The 21035-nt window shown below is 38.3% G+C and overlaps 1 protein-coding gene across 2 annotated transcripts; it reads left to right on the top strand.

Moving 5' to 3' along the window:
- The first annotated feature begins 12136 nt into the window (after positions 1 to 12136).
- On the top strand, positions 12137 to 18326 carry agpat4 (1-acylglycerol-3-phosphate O-acyltransferase 4 (lysophosphatidic acid acyltransferase, delta)). Of its 2 annotated transcripts, none has more exons than XM_084736291.1 (9): positions 12137 to 12317; positions 13055 to 13236; positions 14456 to 14625; positions 14734 to 14895; positions 15292 to 15445; positions 15725 to 15827; positions 15933 to 16008; positions 17241 to 17439; positions 17534 to 17571. In XM_084736291.1, exons 2-9 carry the CDS (start codon positions 13059 to 13061, stop codon positions 17554 to 17556), a joined length of 1065 nt encoding a protein of 354 aa, XP_084592417.1. In that variant the 5' UTR covers positions 12137 to 12317; positions 13055 to 13058; the 3' UTR covers positions 17557 to 17571. The 2 variants fall into 2 exon arrangements, with proteins under 2 accessions (XP_084592417.1, XP_084592416.1); XM_084736290.1 differs by lacking the exon at positions 17534 to 17571 and adding an exon at positions 18217 to 18326 and having other exon boundaries at positions 12138 to 12317.
- Positions 18327 to 21035: the final 2709 nt, after the last annotated feature.

Here is a 21035-nt window from a genome sequence, read left to right as displayed (position 1 = left end):
AACTCAACAATCACATTTTGCCCTCATATCTTTTGGAAAGCAGAGGCAATCAAGATATCCCTTACTTCCCTTTGCTTTGAGATAAATCACCTTTCTTTTGTTTTTAATGGTGTTATCCAAGAATGCAAACTTCCATGAAATTGTTTAATATTTGGAAATCTGTGTTGACTGTACATCATGATACTGGAGCCAATCAAGAGGTTCTGCGTCACTTACGGACCTTTAAACTTAGGCTAGATGACTCACAACTATTTAACTTCTTAAATTAGCCTGAGAGGTATTCAAATCCTCAGTTGTTTGAGGAAATATGAATGGTGAGTCAATCTGAAGTGTCCTAAAGCTAGACACAGCCCCCACCTTCTGAAGGAGTCAACTGTCTGAGTCATATAAATGTCTAAAAGAAACTGAACCACTCTGAAATCAATAATAATTTGACAACACCAGCATGCTGCACATATAAAGATCAGTCAGTTTGCTGAATGAACAGCTAAACATTACGTCTGAATGAGAGCTGAAACGCGAGGCCTTGTGACAGACTCATAAGTTCCAGCTGGAAACCAGACACGTCCTCCGCTACGCTCAGTGATGGGTGCTGCAGAGTGTGCTGCTGTCCGCAGGAGGCATGTGGAGGAGTGTCAAAGCGTTTGGCTCACATAAACACTTTTACACAGTCCAGACATCACGTTACTCTCCACTTGCACCTGAAATAACAGTGAAGCCAAATCTGCAGGCTGAACTGTCACAAGTCTGCACCTGTTTGCTAACTGAAGCCGTAAACCAGCAAAAGTGACAAAAATCTCTGGTGATGTAACTTTACTTAGCTATTTATAATCAGTCAAAACTCATGAAGAAAGTTAATTTTTGATGTTGAAAATAATAGTTTACCAAAAACTCAAGTTCCACTTACTTCTGACTTTTCAGCTGCATCTCATGGCATCAGTGGATAAGATTTTCTCTGCTGTCATAGAGAGTGAAGAGGAAGTATTTATAAAAAAAAAAGTACCATGTATGAAATATAACAAAATGTATCTATAATACTAGAGCTGACTACAGCCATGTTTTATTGTCAGAAGTTAATTTTCTTTTGGTGCTTTATGTGATGAGTTAATAATACTTTCTTTTTTTTTTTTTTTACTAACATGAAAACAAAAAAACAACAGTAAACACAATGATCCATATCTAATACAGATAACAAATCAAACATTTGAAAGTGGTTAGTCAAAGCAAGTCAGTTTACAGAACGACATGCTGATGTGGTTAATACACAGGCTTTCTCACACTTTGGTTTGGTCGCCGTCGTTTGTCTAGAAATGTCAGTAATTGTGCCATTTTTTAATGTCATTTGTTGAATGAGGAAAGGTGGACAAGAGCAGCCACTCTGAGCGAGAGTCTTATTGTTTTATTATTCTGTTCATTTAAATTGTTTGTGCTTCATAAGTTGATGAGTCACACAACTTATGTTCTGATAGAATTGTTTAAAGAAAACCTAAATTGAGAAGAAGATGTGCATTTTGTATTTTATGAGTTATTAATAAGCAATCGATTATTGAGTGTTAATGTGTTCAACTATCAGTTAATGAAAATGCACCCAGTTTGCAATCCTAATTTAATATTTCCTCCCAGTCTAAATTATATAAATGTTAAAAAGTATGACCATATAGCATTATATTTATATAGTGAGTTTAATGCATATTACTTTATTTTATAAATACATTTTTACTACCTACAATTATGAGCTCTTTTTGGTATATGGAGGAATTTGTACACTCTGTTAGTGTCAGTGGAGCAGAGGCATTTTTAGCCTGAGAGATCAACACGACAGAGAACGAAGGCAGTGCCGCGTCTGCTCTTTATGAGCGGGACTACAATGCTACAAGCTTCCCTCCCTTTTTCACCAGTGGAAACAAGTGATCACACCATATCCTTTTACATCTCTGATGGTTTTTTCAGCCATGTTGCGCTCTGCTGTAATGGAACATCCACTCATGAAAATACACATGGCAAGCTGTTTGAAGATATCAGCCATTCACTCCTCTCTTTTCCTATTTTTTTTTTTTTTTTTTTTTTCATTTTCCCATTACAGAACTGCTGGAAAATGTATCAGAGTTTTCCACTCTCCATGCCAAAGTAGTTTATCCAATAATATTTGAAGATATGCAGCATTATTGCACATTTAATCATTTTCTTCACCTAACAACTCTAACTTAAAGTGTTGTTTTAATAACAGTTTTGCTGGACTTTTATTTCAGCTTAAAACAGGATGACAAAAGTACATCTTTACCACACAGTATTTGATAGCTTTGTAATATTATTCTGGAGGAAAGTTTTTTTTATTTACAACATATGACTGAGCTTCAATTCTAACTTTGAGGAAATCGGAAATATTGCTATGACAATAATGTTTTGGAGAACAGGGCAGCTGCTCCGGCATACGTTCTGATTTCATTGTGAGTGGTTTTAATCTCAGCTCTAAAAGAAATGCAGAAAACCTTCTGGAAACCTCATCAGTTTACCCTTTAAGTGATAAGAACGTAGACAGCAGTTAAACTGATGTTAACATTTTCCATGTGTCCTCAGTGGACTGTTCTCCTCGATGCCAACACTTCAGCTTGATTGATTGAGGCTGACTTATCTCAAAAGTGAGAAAATGAGAAATTGTAGCCGCTTTCAACATAAATAATTCATCTTAAGGAATATGTGGTGAAGTCCTTTGACTGCACTCGCCGCTGTGCCAGCATGCACCGCCTCCACAGCTAATGATATAGCTGGATATATGTGGTCTATATATAGTCTGTCTGGTTGTAAAGTCAAGTTTTTTATATGTTAACAGCTCTTCTCACTTCCATGAGAGGGTTGTTGGCTACACACATGTTCAGAAGCTCAGTTGTTGGCACTGTATGAAACAAAGCAATGTCAGAATGTGTGCGATGAAAATCTTTCTAGGCAATCCTTTCTCTACCAAACTGTTGGAATAGTCTTCATAAGCTGTTTGGAAAAAAAAAAACTTGATGGCCTTTTTATGCTTGTTGGAGCAGTAAAAATGGCCCTGATAACTTCAGTCATTTGTCAGAAATGCTGACACAGAAGCACAGGGGCCTTACTCACTGTATCTGGTGAGTTGTGCTCAGAAGAGGTGGTTACTGAGTTTTATTTTTGGGTGAACCTTCACCTCATAAACAAATCATCACATGGATCTGAAGGGCCACAGTAACACAAAAGCAGAGCAAAGTACTTCAATTTATATTGCTTATTACAACCCCAAACCAAAAGAAGTTGGGATGCTGTGTAAAACATAAATAAAAACAGAATGCAATGATTTGCAAAAACTTTTTGACACATTTAATTGAATACAACACTCAGTAAGTGTTTGGGGAACTGAGGACACGAATTGTTGAAGTTTTGAAAGTTAAATTCTGTCTTATTCTCACTTGATATAACTTCAGGGTCTGAGCAGTCTGGGATCTCTGTTGTTGTATTTTGCACTTCATGATGCACCACAGATTTTCAAGAGGAGACAGGTCTGGACTGCTGGCAGGTCAGTCTAGTACCTAAACTCTTTTACTATGAAGCCACACTGTTGTTACACATGTAAAATGTGTTTTTGCATTGTCTTGCTCAAATAAGCATAGGTTGCTCCAATTAATGGGGCCTTCACAGATGTGACAGTTAGCCAGTAACCTCATATCGACTGCACTTTTCCATTAACTTAAATATGAATGTGCCTGTGCCTCTGGGCACTAACAGAGGCCACAACATGCATGATTTCTGAAAACAGTCCGAAATGTGGCCTCGTCAAACCACAGCACACTTTTCCACAGGCATTTCATGTTGGTTTTCAACTTTGCTCCATGCATGCAGAGATTTCTCTGGATTATGGATTGTAGATGATGAAATCCCCACAAATCTTCAGTTATCAATACTTTCTGAAATGAGTGTATGTTTTCTGTACAATATTCTTACTTTATAACGATATTGATCATTTTAATACAGAGAAGCCTCTCCTGCTCCTTCATTGCCTTTTGTACTGCTTCAACTATCACATTCTGCACAAAGACAATTTCCATGAAACATTAGCGATATCATGCTATTCCCATTGGAATACATTACACTAACAGCTCTCACACATGTGCTGTGACCAGCATCCAGACTTCTGCACATGTGACCTCATGTTGAATCACTTTCACATTCCCCAAGCATTCAAATCCCAATTCTGACATCTGTCAGAGGAGGCAGGAGTAAAAGTTGAAAAAAAGGACATGTAATTGCATAACCATGCAGTATTTTAATCCTCTTCACCTTGGTGATGGCATTACATCAAATAACTTCACTCCGGCCAGTACTTTTTGGCACTTGAGTCATGCCTCATGCACGGGCCCCCGGAGAGCGGCGGAGCAGGTGTCTCCAGCAAACCTCCCAGTGTTTCACTGACAGTCGGATGTGTAGGTGGGGCCCACAGTTACTTGGTCTGATGGACGAGGCTGCAGAGCCAAATCCCGGGAGAAACAGACACTGCATACATCAGGATCTCATTACTGGCTTACTGCATATATACACTGTGTCATATAAAGCTTAGGCTCCAGGCTATGTTGTCACTTTTTCTGATTTGTACTTTTTTCCTGTATGTCCAAGAGCCTAATGCATGCATTCAGAAAATCTGAGCACATTATCTCCTTTCATGACATTCCAACGTGCAGTCATCCAAAATAACTTAATCAGATTTAGCGCCTTATTTACCAAAGCCTGCGCAAAACCTAAATGAATGCAGCTTTTTCCAGGTCAGAGTTCTTCCTGATTTATTCAGACCATTTGCACAAATGTAGTCAGTCACAGTTTTCCAGTCAGAATCCCAGATAATGCAGCCGACGGCGCTGTCTGGTCGAATCATTTGCATCAGACTTGTTGTGCAGCTGCGTGATTATTTTCCTCTCCTCACATTTTAAAAGTAGTTTTCACTATCGCTTATCCGTTAGTGAGCCACACATTGTACTTTTACAAATAAATCTGCTGCATTAAGAGGAGTTCGTTGCTGGTGGAAAAGGCCCAACAATGGGTCCACTCAAAACTGGTGGGTTCACAAGATAGGGACCCAGATTCCAAGGACCTTGAATGGAATTGGTTCAAGAACCAGAGTTAATTTGGTGGAAAAGGGGCCTGTGCACAGCAGCCTGTGGAATATCATACAACCACTTTGTTTCCCAAGCTGGGGACCAACGTCTCCAGTTCCAAGCCATTTCTATTTTTGGTGGAAATGCTCATAATGGTTCAGTTTGCTGCTTGAACCAGAATGAGGCCAGTTCCATGTTGGTGGAAAAGGCTTCAGAGAGACCCCAAAGCTGAGAGTGACGACTGAGAAACATCCACCAACCTATTACCTTAAAGAGTTATGCAGAGGGGTCAAATGAGTGTTAATTTGTTTCGGGTAAAAGGGGTGAAAGCCAGTTACAGTCTGTTGCTGCAGAATGGCTCATAAATCATACTTATGCAGTGATTTTACTTAATCCTCGGTGCATTCTTTATACTGCGTGCTCATCCAAATCACCCCTGTGTTGCTGAGCCAAAAGTATAGTTCCTTCTGGCTGAGTGCCGTTGGCTTTGGCTTGCTGTTTCAACCTGATGACTGAAAAATATCAGCTGCAGCCACTGATTAAATCAATTTATATAAATAATTAAATAAAGGAACCGGCATCAGCTATTAAAAAATTGTTCCGCTCTCCTAATAGGGTGACAACAGAGAGGTTTTCTAGATGAAAGCGGATGTTTTGGTGCTGAGTTGGCGAGCTCCCCCACATCTCAAAGAAGCATGTAGTCCAGCTTCATTACATCTGGTCTTTAGTTTGATCTCGCGAGGAAGCTTTTTTAAATTATTTTTATAGCCTCCCTGCTTTATTTAACAGTGGACAATAAATAAGAGTGGGGGGATGTCATGCAACAAATGTCAAGAGCTGCACTCAAACTCACGACACTACTCTTATATGGTATCCAACTGCCTGCAGTACCAAAGAAGGGCCCTAGAAGGGCAACTTTAACACTAACACATAATTCATTTAATGAAAGCTGACATTTCTTGGAACAGGGTAATTCCTTGTGGTGAGGTGCCCCCCCTCCCAACACATCTTTAAATCCAGTAACCTCATATCAACTGCACTTTTCCACTGAAGAGTCAGTGAAATATGAATGAGACACTCTCCCTCCTGGCTACCCACTTTGGGCAGGAGGCACGCCGATGGTTAGTCTTTTCATTTTAACAACCAATTTCAAGACATACATTTTCATTGTGATTTATGTTTTCCATTTAACAGTCGTTCTCATGTACTGGCCTCTTGTTGGGCTACAACAAGTCCTACAGTGTTGCAGTTTCAGCCCTTATTATAGTAAATCTATGAGGCAGTCAGATGAACGAAAGCTTGTTTTAGTTTATTTTGATTTCATGCATCCATGAACTTGGCTACCAAACACAAATGTTTGAGACATAAACTTGAAGTCCTCCTCCACTGAACGTGTTTTGCTTATTTGCACTTCACTTAATGTTTGACCTTCACTGTCAAGAATGATGCATGTAGGGGAGGAATTGGATTGTCTGCACTATAAATGAATAACTGACCATAAAATATCAGTATTCACTCAGATATGATTTCATTTCATACTGTGCAATATTATTTTTTTTTCACTCAGATTTATTATCATCTCATTTCAACTGTGCAATGTCAACATTTCCTGTGCAATGGTGTGAATTTTACTGTTGAGACTTTTTAAAACATATCTTATCTTACCATGAAGCAAAGGCCGGCAATTGCCTTAGATCCCAAGCTAGGGCCCCACAAAAATGCCTCATAAACATATGGTTGAGAAAGTTTTTTTTTTTGTAACTTTAAGTCCATGTGCTAAAATTGCATCAGAATGCTTAATTCATTAGTGTCTCAGGGCCTCCCCACTAACTTCAACTATTCCCTGATCTTACTGCACATCTGCAGAAAAGATTCAGGAAGACAGTAGCCAACAAATGGCCCGGCGTGGTGTACTGACTCTTGAAAGATGAAGCAAAGCTGAAAATAGAAAGAAGCAGGATGATACCCACCCCAGCCACAGCTAGTCACCCTGCTCCTGTCTAGCAAGAGATACAGAAGTATCTGCCCAACTACCAGAGCAGCTTTTTGTCTTTATTTTATTTATTTATTTAGTTGCCTTTATTTTGATAGGACAGCTTAAGTGAGGACAGGAAAGGAGGAGAGAGTGTTGGGTTGATATACAGCAAAGGGACACGGGCCACAGAGTTGAACCGTTTCTCTTTGCTCACCTTGAATCTCAGTTGAACATGTTTGTACGAGCAGGATTTGTAACATCACAAATTGTTTGGAAACCAATCAGGATCCAATATTGCAGTTTACACAAGTGTGATGTGGAAACTTGGAACCTCCAGCACACGTATGCTGAGATCAGACTTTTCAATGAACTAGAAAACATCTTGCATCCAGCAGTGAACATTTTGAAAGTAAGTTTATTTGTATATTCATAGATTTTGGAGGTTTTAGTGGAGGGAGAGGAGCAGATGTGCTTTTAATAATTTATAAGTATTAAACTTAACCATATGAGACAAATTAGTATTCAAAGAAGATTATTTTCATATATCTTTTAACATGCCTCCAGGGGATCTTTGGTACCACACCATCATTTTTATAGTAATGAAATCAGCACTTGTGGTACCTGATGCTGCACAAATGGTCATTTGTCTGCAAGACTATAAGAGCTTTACTCCACAGTAAAGAAGTAGATTTATGGTATAATCTTGAAATAAGGATAATGCTTTGTTACTTTGTCTTACATACATTCAACATCTGTGTATTCTCTGTGGTACTACCTTGTGTACTGGAGGCATTTAATTCTCTCTTTTTAAAACAAGATCACAGCAGTAAGATGAATCAAAGAAAGCAGCCTGCTTGAACAAACTAAATGTAAATGGTTTTCTTTCTATATCACAAGATTTTTTTCTGAATGTAGACAGCATTTTACAACATTTCTAAGAATATTTTATGGTCTAATTGTGTTATTACCACTTGTGTTTGGAAAAAACTGATAACGTGCCCTCTCGGCTGCCCTTCCAGTGAACAGCCTGAGTCTGCTGCTGGATATTCTTTTAAACTGTCTCCACCTTCACTCAGATCAGGCATTAAAGATGCAGTAAATGCCACGTGTGCATTCACTTTTGAGCTTTAGATTCCTGTTAAGCAATCTGAACCAGTCTAATGAGGATATTTGTCAAGTCTGTTGCCTGAAAGTGTGTTGAGTACACATCATTGTTGACTCTGGCTACTTTGTAAAGCTGCTTTGGGGTTTAAAATAGCTAACACATGTATTCAGAGTAATTCTTCCCCACTTCAGCTAACAGCATAAAACCTGCTGTGCTTCATCACTTTTGTAGCTACAAAGTGACTTGCACACACTTACTGAGCATTATTCCCCTGAGCCCCCTCACACTGTCTTTGGTATTTGAACATAAAGGGCTTCCTGAGCTATTTTACTGTATGTTTGGACCTCTTCAGACAGGCACGTCCTCTCTTCAAGGTTATTCGGTCGTAAAGGACATGAGAGCTGAAGCATTATGGGACCTGTAAAAAGAGAGCTTGAAAACACTTCTCAGCAACCCCCAAGGTGGAACGGTCACAGGACCCCACTGACCTCCTTTTAGGGTTCTCTGGGTGACAAAGAAAAATAATCAAGTACTGCTTGGTTTGCAATGGAGGTTCCATATAGAGAACATGTCTTAACATTTGTTCTTGCAGACAAAACAGAAAATATGTGTGTGCACAATAAAAAGTCAAACAGATTTGTTACTTATAATATGTGCAACAGAGAAAGTCTTTGCTGTGTTCAGTGCATCTTTACCTCCCTCTGGGGTTGGCAAGAGGAAATTTTCTGAAAGTCTTTTTGGTCAAATTGAAGGAAGCATTAAAAGTGAATGTCTTGGGTTTAACATCAGTCAGGAAAATTATAATGAGTGTAGCTGTTTCCACTTCAGCTCTATCTTACTTTCAGCTGAGGAATGATATTATTTTCTGTGAGAGGATAAAGTCCATCTAACTCAGTGTTTCCATGAGCCAACTCATACAGAATACAGTAATTATTAACTGTGAAAAACCTGATTGATGCCCGAGTGCTTGACTCACTTGAAAGTGACTTTTGTTATGCCTCTTGAAGAGTCTTTAATGTTGGGATGTAGATTATTTACAGTATAAGTTCTTCAGGTCACAAAGTCAGGGCGTTGATCTTACTTTTATAAAACCCAATTTGTATCCAAAAGAGAAGTTTCATACTATTTAATATACTGTACAATAATTTAAAACAAAAGCAACAAAATACAAAAGTTTCACAGGTTACAAAACAAGTCATTGAATTTTAAGGAAATTGCTGTACAACAGTCAGTCCTAAAATTAAATAACAGAGTTTAATCCCAGATGATGAATGATAAATGATGATAAATGCATGTATGTTTGTTTCTTGTCTTAATGTTTGTCTTTTGTGTGATGGTGCAAATGCAAACATGCATGCTGTGATGCAAGAAAAACTCCAGACATGATCTGATAATAAAAGTATTATTATCATCATCTCTATCATCATCATCATCATCATCATCATCATTTAAATGTGTCACAAGTTATGCAGAAGATATCTGACACATTCCATTTCATGCAGACATAAAAACTTGGGTCACTTAGTATGTGTGCTGTCCATCACACATGAGTGCAGAGCAAAAAAAATAAAAATACTTAAAGGCATAAAATAAAATTTCCTTAAAATAAAACTATGCGCTCAGAAAAATAATCCCTTTAAATCGTCACTTGTGACTCACTAGAAGTGAGAACAAAGCATCAATATTTGATGTCCTCAGAATGAGACACAACAATAAAATATCTTTTTGGTGCATTTACGAAAAGCTTGGACAAATCCCACAGATTCTATCTTTAAAACATCTAGTGTTTAAATAATGAATGAGCTCAGCACTGAAGTGACTGTATGAGATGTATTTTGCAATGGTTCCAGTTAGATGGACTTTCTCCTGTCACAGAAAATTATGTCATTTCTTAGCTGAAAGTGAGACAAAGCTGAAGTGGAAACAGCTACACACATTATAATTTTCCTGACTTATGTTAAACCCAAGAAATTCACTTTTAATGCTTCCTTCAATTTGACTGAGAAGAGTGTTTCAGACAGTTTCCTCCTGCCAACCCCAGAGGGAGGTAAAGATGCACTGAACACAGTGAAAACTTTCTCTGTTGCACATACTATAAGTAACAAAGCTGTTTGACTTTTTATTGTGCGCACACATATTTTCTGTTTCGCCTGCAAGAACAAATGTTAAGACATGTTCTCTATATGGAACCTCCATGGCACAGAGCCTTCACTGTCTGCTAAACAGCCTCATCCTGCAACAGGAATGTACACAGTTAAAACAAACAGTGCTAATAGAACAATAGCAAAGTGTCAGAAAGAAGAAACACTGAATTTGTCAAAAAAAAAGAGATGCTTGTTAAGTATGTATGATTGTTTCTACAAATATCAGGAAAACTCTTTGTTGACATGAAATCTGCTCAGAATTCATTCAAATTGCTTGTTTTAAACAAACATCCTGCAGTTATTGCATTCACTATTCGGGTTAAAGGTTTATCAGTTGTTTTGTAGGCCAACTGTTATTGTCATGCATTGAATATAATACGAAGTATCCATAAAATATGGCAGGGTCTCTTCAGAAAAGGGGTTATGGGGAATAAAAGTACAGTGTTACACAGTGTTACGCTCCAAATTTACTGCTCCTAAGAGCTCCAGTGATGTCGGACGTCGCATGTATTTTCTTTTGCACATATGATATATTGACCAGCAGGGCGCGCTGTTCACCAAGAAGCAGCACTGTTTACCAGTTTTCTGAAAAAAAAAAAAAAAAAAAAAAAAAGAAAGAAAATCCCGGAAATGATGGCTCTATAAACGGTGCGAAGACTGTGAAAGCTACTCTGTAACCGTGATTAATAATCACAATTAGTCAGAATAAATGAAGGACGTTACTTTGTTTCAAAAAAACATAACAGCTTGTTCTGTTACTGGCTTCCTGATACTTTTCAGGGCGGTGTAAGTACCAATGCGCATGCGTGTTACTCCACCACTCTACCAGTTTGACGTCCTCTTAAATTTCCTGTTACCAAAAAAGGCAGTGCAGAGAGGAGGAAAAACCGGAATAAGGTCTCACTCGGTCCCAGTTTGTGGCGCCAAGAAATGACAACATATAATTGCATCGGTATCATGAAATGTTGCGAAATTGTGGCGTCCTGATAATAAATACTCTAAGTTTTAAAGATTTGTTTGGTACAAATCACCCACCACAAACTAAACGTATGTCAGATTAAACTGACATTTTTGTAGCTATAGCCTTATATATTGTATTGTATTGTGCTTTTGCCACAGGCTTTAGTAGCACTACCAAATTCTGTCCTTTTCTTCTTTTTTAGTTTTCTTGATAAAAATCACGAAATGTTGCGAGATTATAGCATTCTATGAAAAACAAACAAAAACTTTAAACTTAAAAAAAAAACACATACTTTTGAAATCAGTTTTAAAAACAGCCCTGCCTAAAGTGTCCAAAATCGGCACACCAAGATCTGATTTGGCCTCTTTGATGTTTGGTTTCACTTTTGGTGCCACAAGAAAAAAAAAATAAAATAAGTTTGGGCAGCCCTGTTTTAAAGGTTTACTTTAACTCTTAACCGCAAACCAAATATATGTCAGATGAAATGAACTCTTTTAAATTATAACCTGATGTTGAAATGCATAATTTGTTAAGGAGTCATATTGGTCGCCATTGTGATCTTATTTATCCTTTGTTTAACTGTGAAGTTCTCGCTGAGGGAGTCCTGGTCAAGATGGGCAGCAATAAAATAAAATAAAAGCTTTCGACAGACAGTAGTTGAAGATACAACACACACATCACAGAATGATGATGCGTGCAGTCCGGCAGGCAGCATCTACGTTTTTTCCCTATTTTTAATATATATCGTGCTGAGCATAAACGATCTTTGCAGCCGGTCTGGCTTCAGCTTTTCTAGAAGGAAGCAGTGTGTACAAACGTCTCCATCCTCGGGTTCAGGCGTGGCTTTCAGGTGGGTGTGGTTCTTCCTGGCGCAGGAAAGTTTGCTCCAGCACAGTGAGTCCCCAGCACGTTGAATGAGTCATGACCAAAATCTGAACAAGGACTTCTAGAACGAGCATGGACATATAGCGAAGACTGGTGTTATTTTTGTTTTATTATTTGCTACCTTTGGGTGGTTTGGGTAAAGGTAAGTTAAATGTCACATGTCTTAGATGACTGAGAGGTGTGTGTCTGTGGTTTATGCTCGTTGGAAGTGAGTAATGGGCTTGACCTTTGTCACGATTTGATCATTTGTTCAGCTTTATTTCCATCTCATCTCAGCGCCTGCATGCAAACATTGCTGTAAGATTCAAAATATTAATAGATAATTGTCTGTTACCACTTAGTCTGCAGGCTTGTGTTTTACTATCAAAGTCTGTTTGATGATAAATAAGAACAGTGCGTCTCAGTGCTGTGGAACAGATGAAAATGGGAAACTTTTAAAAAGCTGCTGTACTAAGTTGCAGCATGATTTGCCTGACTTTTCAGAGCACAATGATCCAATAGCACAAAGCATGCATATAAACTAATGTTACCTCAGCAAAAGTGCAACCTAGTTATAGGTTTGGATATAAATAATTGATGTTACAGTGTCCCTGTCCCTGAAAAAGTCATGTGTACTGTCAGGCGGAAACTTGATTGGTTGTTTATGCACAGTCTGGCTGAAAGGCTCCATTCAGCAGATAAAATGAGTCCAGTCAAAGAAAACCTTTATGTTAGACTGAGCTGAGTGACAGTTAACAGTTGGCGTTACAGCCCAGGGCAACACCAGCTGATTGTAGTGTTTGACAGAGCTGAATGATGAAATATGTGAGCTCAACTGAGGTGTGAGTGATATTAGGAGGTGGTGGTGTTTTAATGCCAGAAGTTGTGCAACTTTTACAGAACGATGAGCCTCCTGCAGCTGCTGAAATCCCAGTTCTTGTGCCATCTGATCATCTGCTATGTGTTCCTGGTCAGCGGCCTCATTATCAACCTGCTGCAGTTCTGTACTTTACCTCTGTGGCTGGTCAGCAAGCAGCTGGCCCGCAGGATCAACATCAGACTGGGTTACTGCATCACCAGCCGTAAGTACAGCTCCTACCCTCTGTTACACAGATGATACTTTAGTCTGTGTGTTTTGTCTTACTGCAGAAAGGAAAGACATGTCTTTGTGAAGTTTAAACTTTGCTGTGACCAACAAGGTCAAAGATTTGAAACTGTGCATGCACGCAGTATTATAGATGCTATTGCAGTCTGTTGTCTGTTGATACTGTGTTTATCTGCTGGAAGGGACAAATCTGTCTTATCTGTGGAAACTTTGTTGCAATCAACAAGGTCAAAGATTTAAAAGGAGAAATCTATGATAGATGTACTGTAATAAATCCTAAAATGACCCTAACATGTCATCAAAGATAAAGGAAACATGTTACGTTGAAATACTTTCTTCTCCAGCATCAGTGCTGCAGCCACAGTGTCCTCCTTTGGGAATTCCTGCTCTGTACCAGAAAAACTGTTTTTGTTTACCGCTTTCATGTTAATTGGAGTTCAAATTAATGATGAATGTTTGCTGCGTGAGCAAGTGTCTGTTTATGAGTCATCAGCAATCATTTATAGTCTTTTAGAAGGAGTAGATGTTTTTAATGGTTAAATTGAGCAATATGTTAATGGAGTTTGTCAGGCTGTGAGACAGGGAGTCACTGAACTCAAACTCTACTGTGTGTCTTTTCAGAGCAGTGGGCTTTTGTATTCAGGATAACAGGCTTAACTTTAAACTGACAGATATAAACAACTGATCAACTTAGTAGTAGTCACTTGTCGTCATCACTTGTTATTGTGAGTTTACTGCGTAGCATGTGTCTTGCACTCCTGTAGAGCGTCTGGGGAGGAGGGGGCAGGCGGGGAAGCAGCTCGCTTCAACGGTAGATCACATAGTAAACAAGATTTAAACTGATTTAATATACAGTCTGTATACACAGTCTATAGCACAATATTTGGACTGCTGTACTCATTTTTGCAAATGATCATAATTAATGAAGCATCCATTTGCAAAACAGATGATGAACAGCCTGAGCTGTCTGAAGAAAATATCGCTCAGATTTTCCACATTCAATCAGTCTACTGTCGTTACATGTGCATTACAATACACAGATCAAAGTGGATCTATAAATGCACAAAACATGTATGTATTTTGGAAATGACAACAACAGTGATACAACAATTTTAGCTCTAGTCTGTATGAAGCATGAGACCACCTAATAAATGCAGTTAAACAGACTTTTCTTCATCATTGTGTCTGATCCTCAGAGATGGTAGCTGCTCTGGAGTGGTGGTCTGGGACAGAATGCACGCTCTACACAGACCCAAAGAGTTACCCGCTGTATGGAAACGAAAATGCAATTGTGGTTCTCAACCACAGTTTTGAGATAGACTTCCTGTGTGGCTGGACCTTCTGTGAAAGATTTGGTGTTCTCGGGGTAAGACAAAGTGTCCCACAATTTCACTTTTTGTACCTTGAGGAGGTTTTGGATTCCAGCGCTGTCACTCATTTGTTTGACATGCTTTCAATGGTGATCTTCTTCCAGAGCTCAAAGGTGCTAGCCAAAAAAGAGTTGAGTTACGTACCTGTTATAGGCTGGATGTGGTACTTCCTGGAGATCGTTTTCTGCAAGAGGAAGTGGGAGGACGACCGAAGGACAGTGGCTCAGAGTCTTCAGAACCTGCGGGATTACCCAGAAAACTACTGGGTATGTTTCAGCTTCTTGTAAAATCAAAATGACTGAAAGTAGGGCTGCACAAATTATTGAAATATAATATATAATCAAAATCACAATATGGCCACATGCAATAGCCAAATCACAAAGGCTGTGATTTGGCTACGCAAAAAGGCTGTGAACAAATGCCACATCACCATGATTTTTTTTTTAGTGAAAATGAAAATTGTGATACAAAAATGATCATTCGCTTTAGCTGAATCATATTACAATCTGTCAAAATAAATGTGATCAGATTTTTTTTTTTACCATAATGTGCAGCCCTAAGTGAAAGTGATAGATAAACTATTATGTGATATGACAAAGATCATTTTTGATTTGGAATAATGCTTATAATGCTTAATAAACAATCTACTCTCCCGGGGCTAGTTCTTGCTTTACTGTGAAGGCACACGCATGACACCAAAGAAGCACCAGATCAGCATGCAGGTGGCTGAGAGCAAAGGTTTACCCAAACTGAAGTATCATCTTCTGCCCAGGACCAAGGGATTCTGGGTAACTGTCCAAAACCTCAGAGGAACTGGTGAGTATCCATCCTTGATGCCTTTAAAGGTATTATACCTAAGAATTTTTGTTTAAAACATTAAAAAATGAACAAAAATTATGAACAGAATATGAAGAAGTTCTGATGTTGTGCTGGAGACGTCCATGTATTGAGTTGCACTTCTTACATGTTGCACTTTTAAATATTCCACACACCAATAGATGTCACATACTGTGAGCTGGATGTCAGTGGAAGGCATTTGCAAAACAAATGAGCTGTACAGTTAACTGCTGCTGTATGATTTATCTTTGTGTGCAGCTGCAGCTGTTTATGATTCCACGCTGAACTTCAGAAACAACGAAGTGCCAACCCTGCTTGACATTCTGAATGGGAAGAAATATCATGCAGACTTATATGTGAGGTAAAAGAAGAGGCGTTTCACAGTGAGGACTGCTGCGTTTCATTTCTTGTTTACTGATGTAATCATTCTTTATCTGAGAGATCTGACTTCCCCTTTTACTTGCAGGCGAATCCCTCTAGAGTCGATCCCAGAAGATGAAGCAGAGTGCGCCGCCTGGCTCCACAAACTCTACCAGGAAAAGGTCAGAGGGCGTTGAAGATTCAGATACAGGGTTTCCCACAGAGGACTCTCTATTAGAGGCAGTAATAGTTTGGATTATTTGAAGTGGGATTGTACGAGGTACTTATTGAAAATAGGACAGCAACTAATGATTATTTTGATTATCCATTAAATTGTCAGTTATTTCCTCACTTAATTGATTAATGTTTGGTCCAGAAAATGTCAGAAAACGGTGAAAAATATTTATTGCTATTTTCCAAAGCCAAAGATGACGTTCTCAAATGTTTTGTTTTGTCCACAACCCAAAGATATTCAGTTTACTGCCATTGAGGAGTAAAGAAACAAGAAAATATTCACATTTTACAAGCTGAAATAAGAGAGTTTGGACATTTTTTAATTAAAAAATGGCTGAAAATGATCAGTTGATTATGAAAGTAGTTGATGATTAATTGCAAAGTCGATTAATAATTGATTAATGGATTCATTGTCAAATCTCTAATTAATAATCAGTGTATTACCTACAGTAGATGCTGGTCAATATGCCCCCAGTTTAGAGAAGCAGAGAGGAGTACCAGATTAGGAGCTAAGCAATGAACTGCTGTGGTTTAGACCAGAAGCCCAGACGACCTTTTCATTTCTATATAAGCCAAATATTGCTCTGTCTCTTTCGCTCAGCCAGACTCACTGGCCAAATCAGTGATTTTACCTCACAGAATACAGGAGTTGCTGGTCTGCCGCTGCTTCAATAGGTTAGTTTGTTTGTGTGAGGTACAATGACTGATTTTGCCAGTGGTTTCCAGTCGAGAGCATTATTTTATCCCTTTTATATAACAGGGGTTTCCTGTTGGAAGCGGTTGTACATTTAGCTGCTGACTCTGTCCGCAGCAGTACATTGCTTTGCTTCATCCACTGGGACTCCTGCTGCTTTTCCAAACTGGGTGCACGCCAACCACAATCAACTGTAGGTAATACGTTGACTTGTGGCTTCACCTCTGTGGAAGACCTGGACTGTAATGTGGTTTTGGTGAATTTGGCTCAAGTTTGCAGCATTATCTACCTCGTTACCTTTCTTGTTCAGACACTTCATGGCCTTTAAGGAACTCATTAATCTGAACTTAATAATGTTAAATATTGCGAAAAGTGGTTAGATTTTGGCTCCTACTACTTTCTAAAGATGCTGGCAGCGATGTGAATTAGAACAAGGCGTGTTCCTCTGTTAAGCTTTGAGTTGTGTTTGCATTACTGTGCCAACAGGACAGCTTTCAGGAGCACTACACACAGACAGGGCGTTACCCTGGTCCCATAGTGAGCCCTCCACGTCGACCCTGGGCTTTGATCAACTGGCTGTTCTGGACCTGCCTGCTCCTCTACCCACTAGGCCTGTTTTTCAGTCAACTGATCAGCTCTGGATCGATACTGACCATCTTAGTCTCCGTGGCTTTCTGCTCTGCAGGTTGGTTTCATGCATTCAGTTACCATGAAATGGGTCTAACAGTCCTTCCTTCAATTTAACCAGCTCCTCTTTGTCCAAACGTTCCATAAAGCAGCAGATTTGACAACTCAAATGTAAGTCCCCACCTTTTTTTTTTTTTTTTTTGGAAAATATGGTTTATCAGTTTTTGGAGCATGTCCCTAACATCACTCAGGCATGTGCTTACTCAGAAAAGTTAGATAGCATTCACCCATCTGAAAAGTTTCAATAAGCTACAAAATGGAAAAATTATTTTTCTAACAGCATGTCAGAGTTTCCACAATAAGTAAGTGCCCATGTTTGCAGTTGAGGTTAAAGCTACTACAAGGAACTTTTATATTTTGTTTGTTTTTGAGGCCCGTGTGATTTCACAGAGAATCTGACTCAGTGGTTGCTGTCAAGAAACAACTATACAGAAAAAGCTGATCTTCTTGCTGATGGTCTTATTAACTTATACAGATCATGCAGAGGCATCAGTCATAAATTGGGACTGTTTCATAACCAGTTAAAACTCTTTGTAGTAGCTTTAAACTGACAAATTCTGTTCTCATGAAAGAGACAAACTCAGGCATTTACAGAAAAGTGTTGGTTAAATTTGAAGTTTTGGATTTTCTCCAGATGCTGGTTGATGACAGAGTCAACCCATGGCTTCCAATCTCAAAGTTACAAATTCAGCCACGGATCTCAAAATCTGTCACTTATTTGAGACTTGCACAGATAATATTCTAAATCTGTTGTTTCTGAATCTTTACTCCACAGCTTCACTGGGAGTTCGCTGGATGATTGGCCAGACTGAGATTAACAGAGGCTCAAGCTATGGGAATAAGGAGGTTCCTCTAAACAACAACTAAAGACTCCTGACCTGCTTCTTTGCACAGCTACTAATTTGCAAGCTTTCCGGCAGCAGAATGTGTAACACCAGTCTGACAGGGTCTGTTGGTCCAACAAGTGCAAACCTGTTTTTAAGCACAATGTCGACAGAGTAGCGTCTGCGTATCGGCATGCTGCAGAAGCTGAAAATGTATGATCATGAAGCTGGACCAGGACGGGCATCTTCCTCCAGGAAACTTTTAAGAAAGTGAGGCAAGATTAAATAAGGCTTTACTACATTCTCCTCAAATCAGAGTGTAAATATTTTAACAGTCAAGACAAATATTTTCACCGTTAAGTTAAACTGAAAGTGAAAGTGAAAAATTGACTACCTCTTTGATTGTAAAGTAAAGCATAAATGGCATTTTCATTGTGAAAGAAAATAAACATTTAACTTTTCAGAAAAAAACTATTGGTTTATTAAAATGATTTGTAGATATCAGATGCTGTAAGAGGAGCAGATTATGTGTTTTGTGTCAGTGTGTGTGTTTGGCTGAGTGATTGTTTTATGCTCAGCAACAGGGAAGGAGATCAGGGCCCGTATCTCATGAGCAGCTTATCTACATTGCATTTCTTGATGACAGTAAAAACAGAGAAACAATAACTTGGACTGTAAAAGGTTGTCCACACCCAGAACTGTAACTATGACTATAAAAAATATCATGAAATGATGAAATCTAGCTCAAGTAGGTGGTGGTGTCTGGACTGCCGCTTAAAGCTGAGTTAGAGCGATTTTATATTTTTAATATTTCTGGTTAAAGCCCTGAAGCAAATATTTCAGTCAGTCTCCACCCTCAATCATCAAATCATACTTGCAGCTTCAATAATTAAAAAAAAAATCCTTTCAACATCTATGATTACAAAATCAACACTTGAGGATAGTGTGGCAAACTGTGTAAAATAATGGGGAAACCCACAATAACCCAGGAGAACAAATAACCAAATAATAAAAAGCTATAGTGACCCCTGGTGGTGATATAATGATGTTGGCTCACCAGAGAGGAAGAAAAGATCCAAACAACTGACAAAGAAGAGTGTAGAAGAAGAAAAGAGTGTACAAATATCCAGTTAATTCTCATAGTTTTTTGTGTTTGTTGTTTTTTTTCCAGACAGTTTAAGGATATTGTTCCTCTCCCTCTTACAGAATTTTAACTGGCATGAAGTTTGTACTAAAGTACTTCCAATTTACATAACTCTGCTAAAATTTTGTTTATTTCTTCCAAATAATGGATTAAATATTCAATTTGGTCTCTACACAAAACACCATGTCACAACCAAAACATCATCTAATGTTTCAGTTAAAAAACAAATTAAACATTTTATTTTTTTTTTAAACTTCACTTTCAGAAATCTTTTTAAAAACAACAAAAAAAAAAAATTAGCAAAAAGCTTGTAAATATTGTTGTAATAAATTTAGTGGTTAGGATTCTGAGCAGTCACCTCCCAATTTAAAGTACCCAATAAATTATTATTTTGTAAGTATTAAGTTCACGGCTGTATCAAGTTGGATTTTAACAGATTTGCACACTTAAATGCTTTTTAAATTTGTTTTTGGGTTGTGGGATAGCGGTCAGCACCAGTTTGGTAGAGTGGTCCACATATTAGTTAAACCTGTCCCTTAACCTTATTTTGGGGAAAAAGACCCAGACTTGTGAGTGATATTTAAATTAATAAATTAATGGTTAATAATCAAACACCATATATTTCAGTGCAGAAAAGGAGAGTGAACTATGAATTAAAAAGTGAATAAACCATCTGAACTTTGAAGTGAAAACAGATTTACCTTATTCCCAGTGAACCTTTTGAAACCCATTATCAGTTCAGCATGCATCAGAATCATTTTTACAGTTCAAACACATTTGAAGGTTACATCTCTAGAGTGCATGTACTGATTTCAAAAGCGCACACAAATACGCAAAAAATCTAATGGTGGTGAATCACCAGCAGAAAAGCAGGACTGATGTTAATGGCACTAAAAGGCAGATTATTTTTCCATTTTTTAGTAAGGTAGTGTGACTTTCCATTTTCACACCAAACACATCTATGTAAACTGATATCAATTAGACAATTAAGAAATGCTTTCACAAAGCTACAGCATAGTTGTGGGTTGGACTATGAATAGCTGGTGATGTAGTGGTCATATCCCTGAAAAGCTCATGTGACCTGATGGTTTATTTACACTCTAACTTAAAGGCTCCATTAAGTAGATGTAATGTAAATGTGAAGTAAAGTTCAGGACAAAGTGAATCTTAAGAAGCAGAGTAGTTTTCTGGCACAACTTCACCTACTTCAAAGTTGCATGTAGAAGGAAAAAAGTCTGAAGAGATTCAAACTCCAGCAATACTATGAGGTCATCATGAATTACATTACAAAGAACATTTAAAACTACTACAGTTTTTAACTGGTAATGGTACACTCTCAGTTGCTTACTAATTACTACTCCTTATATATGATGGGAATCAAGCTTGTTCGGGGGAGGTCTCTATCCAAAATACCTATGGTGTGGAGAACGTATAAAAGTGCTATAGATAGACATTAAACGTGTCTTAGAAACTGACAATAAATTAGTTTTTCATACTACAAGTGTTGCAGGAGTTTTGACCTCTTCAAAGTCCATCAAACGTCAGTGCAGGCTGAGCGCTATAAGGACAGGTTCTATCACACCTTAAGCCAGTGGCTCTCAAACTTTTTCTGGCATGCTCCACTTC

Source organism: Lutjanus erythropterus, chromosome 14 (genome assembly GCF_056507025.1).
Source record: "Lutjanus erythropterus isolate fLutEry1 chromosome 14, fLutEry1.hap2, whole genome shotgun sequence".
NCBI lineage: Eukaryota > Metazoa > Chordata > Actinopteri > Lutjaniformes > Lutjanidae > Lutjanus > Lutjanus erythropterus.
The sequence above is the reverse complement of the archived record's forward strand: the minus strand, read 5'-3'. Positions and strand labels throughout refer to the sequence as shown.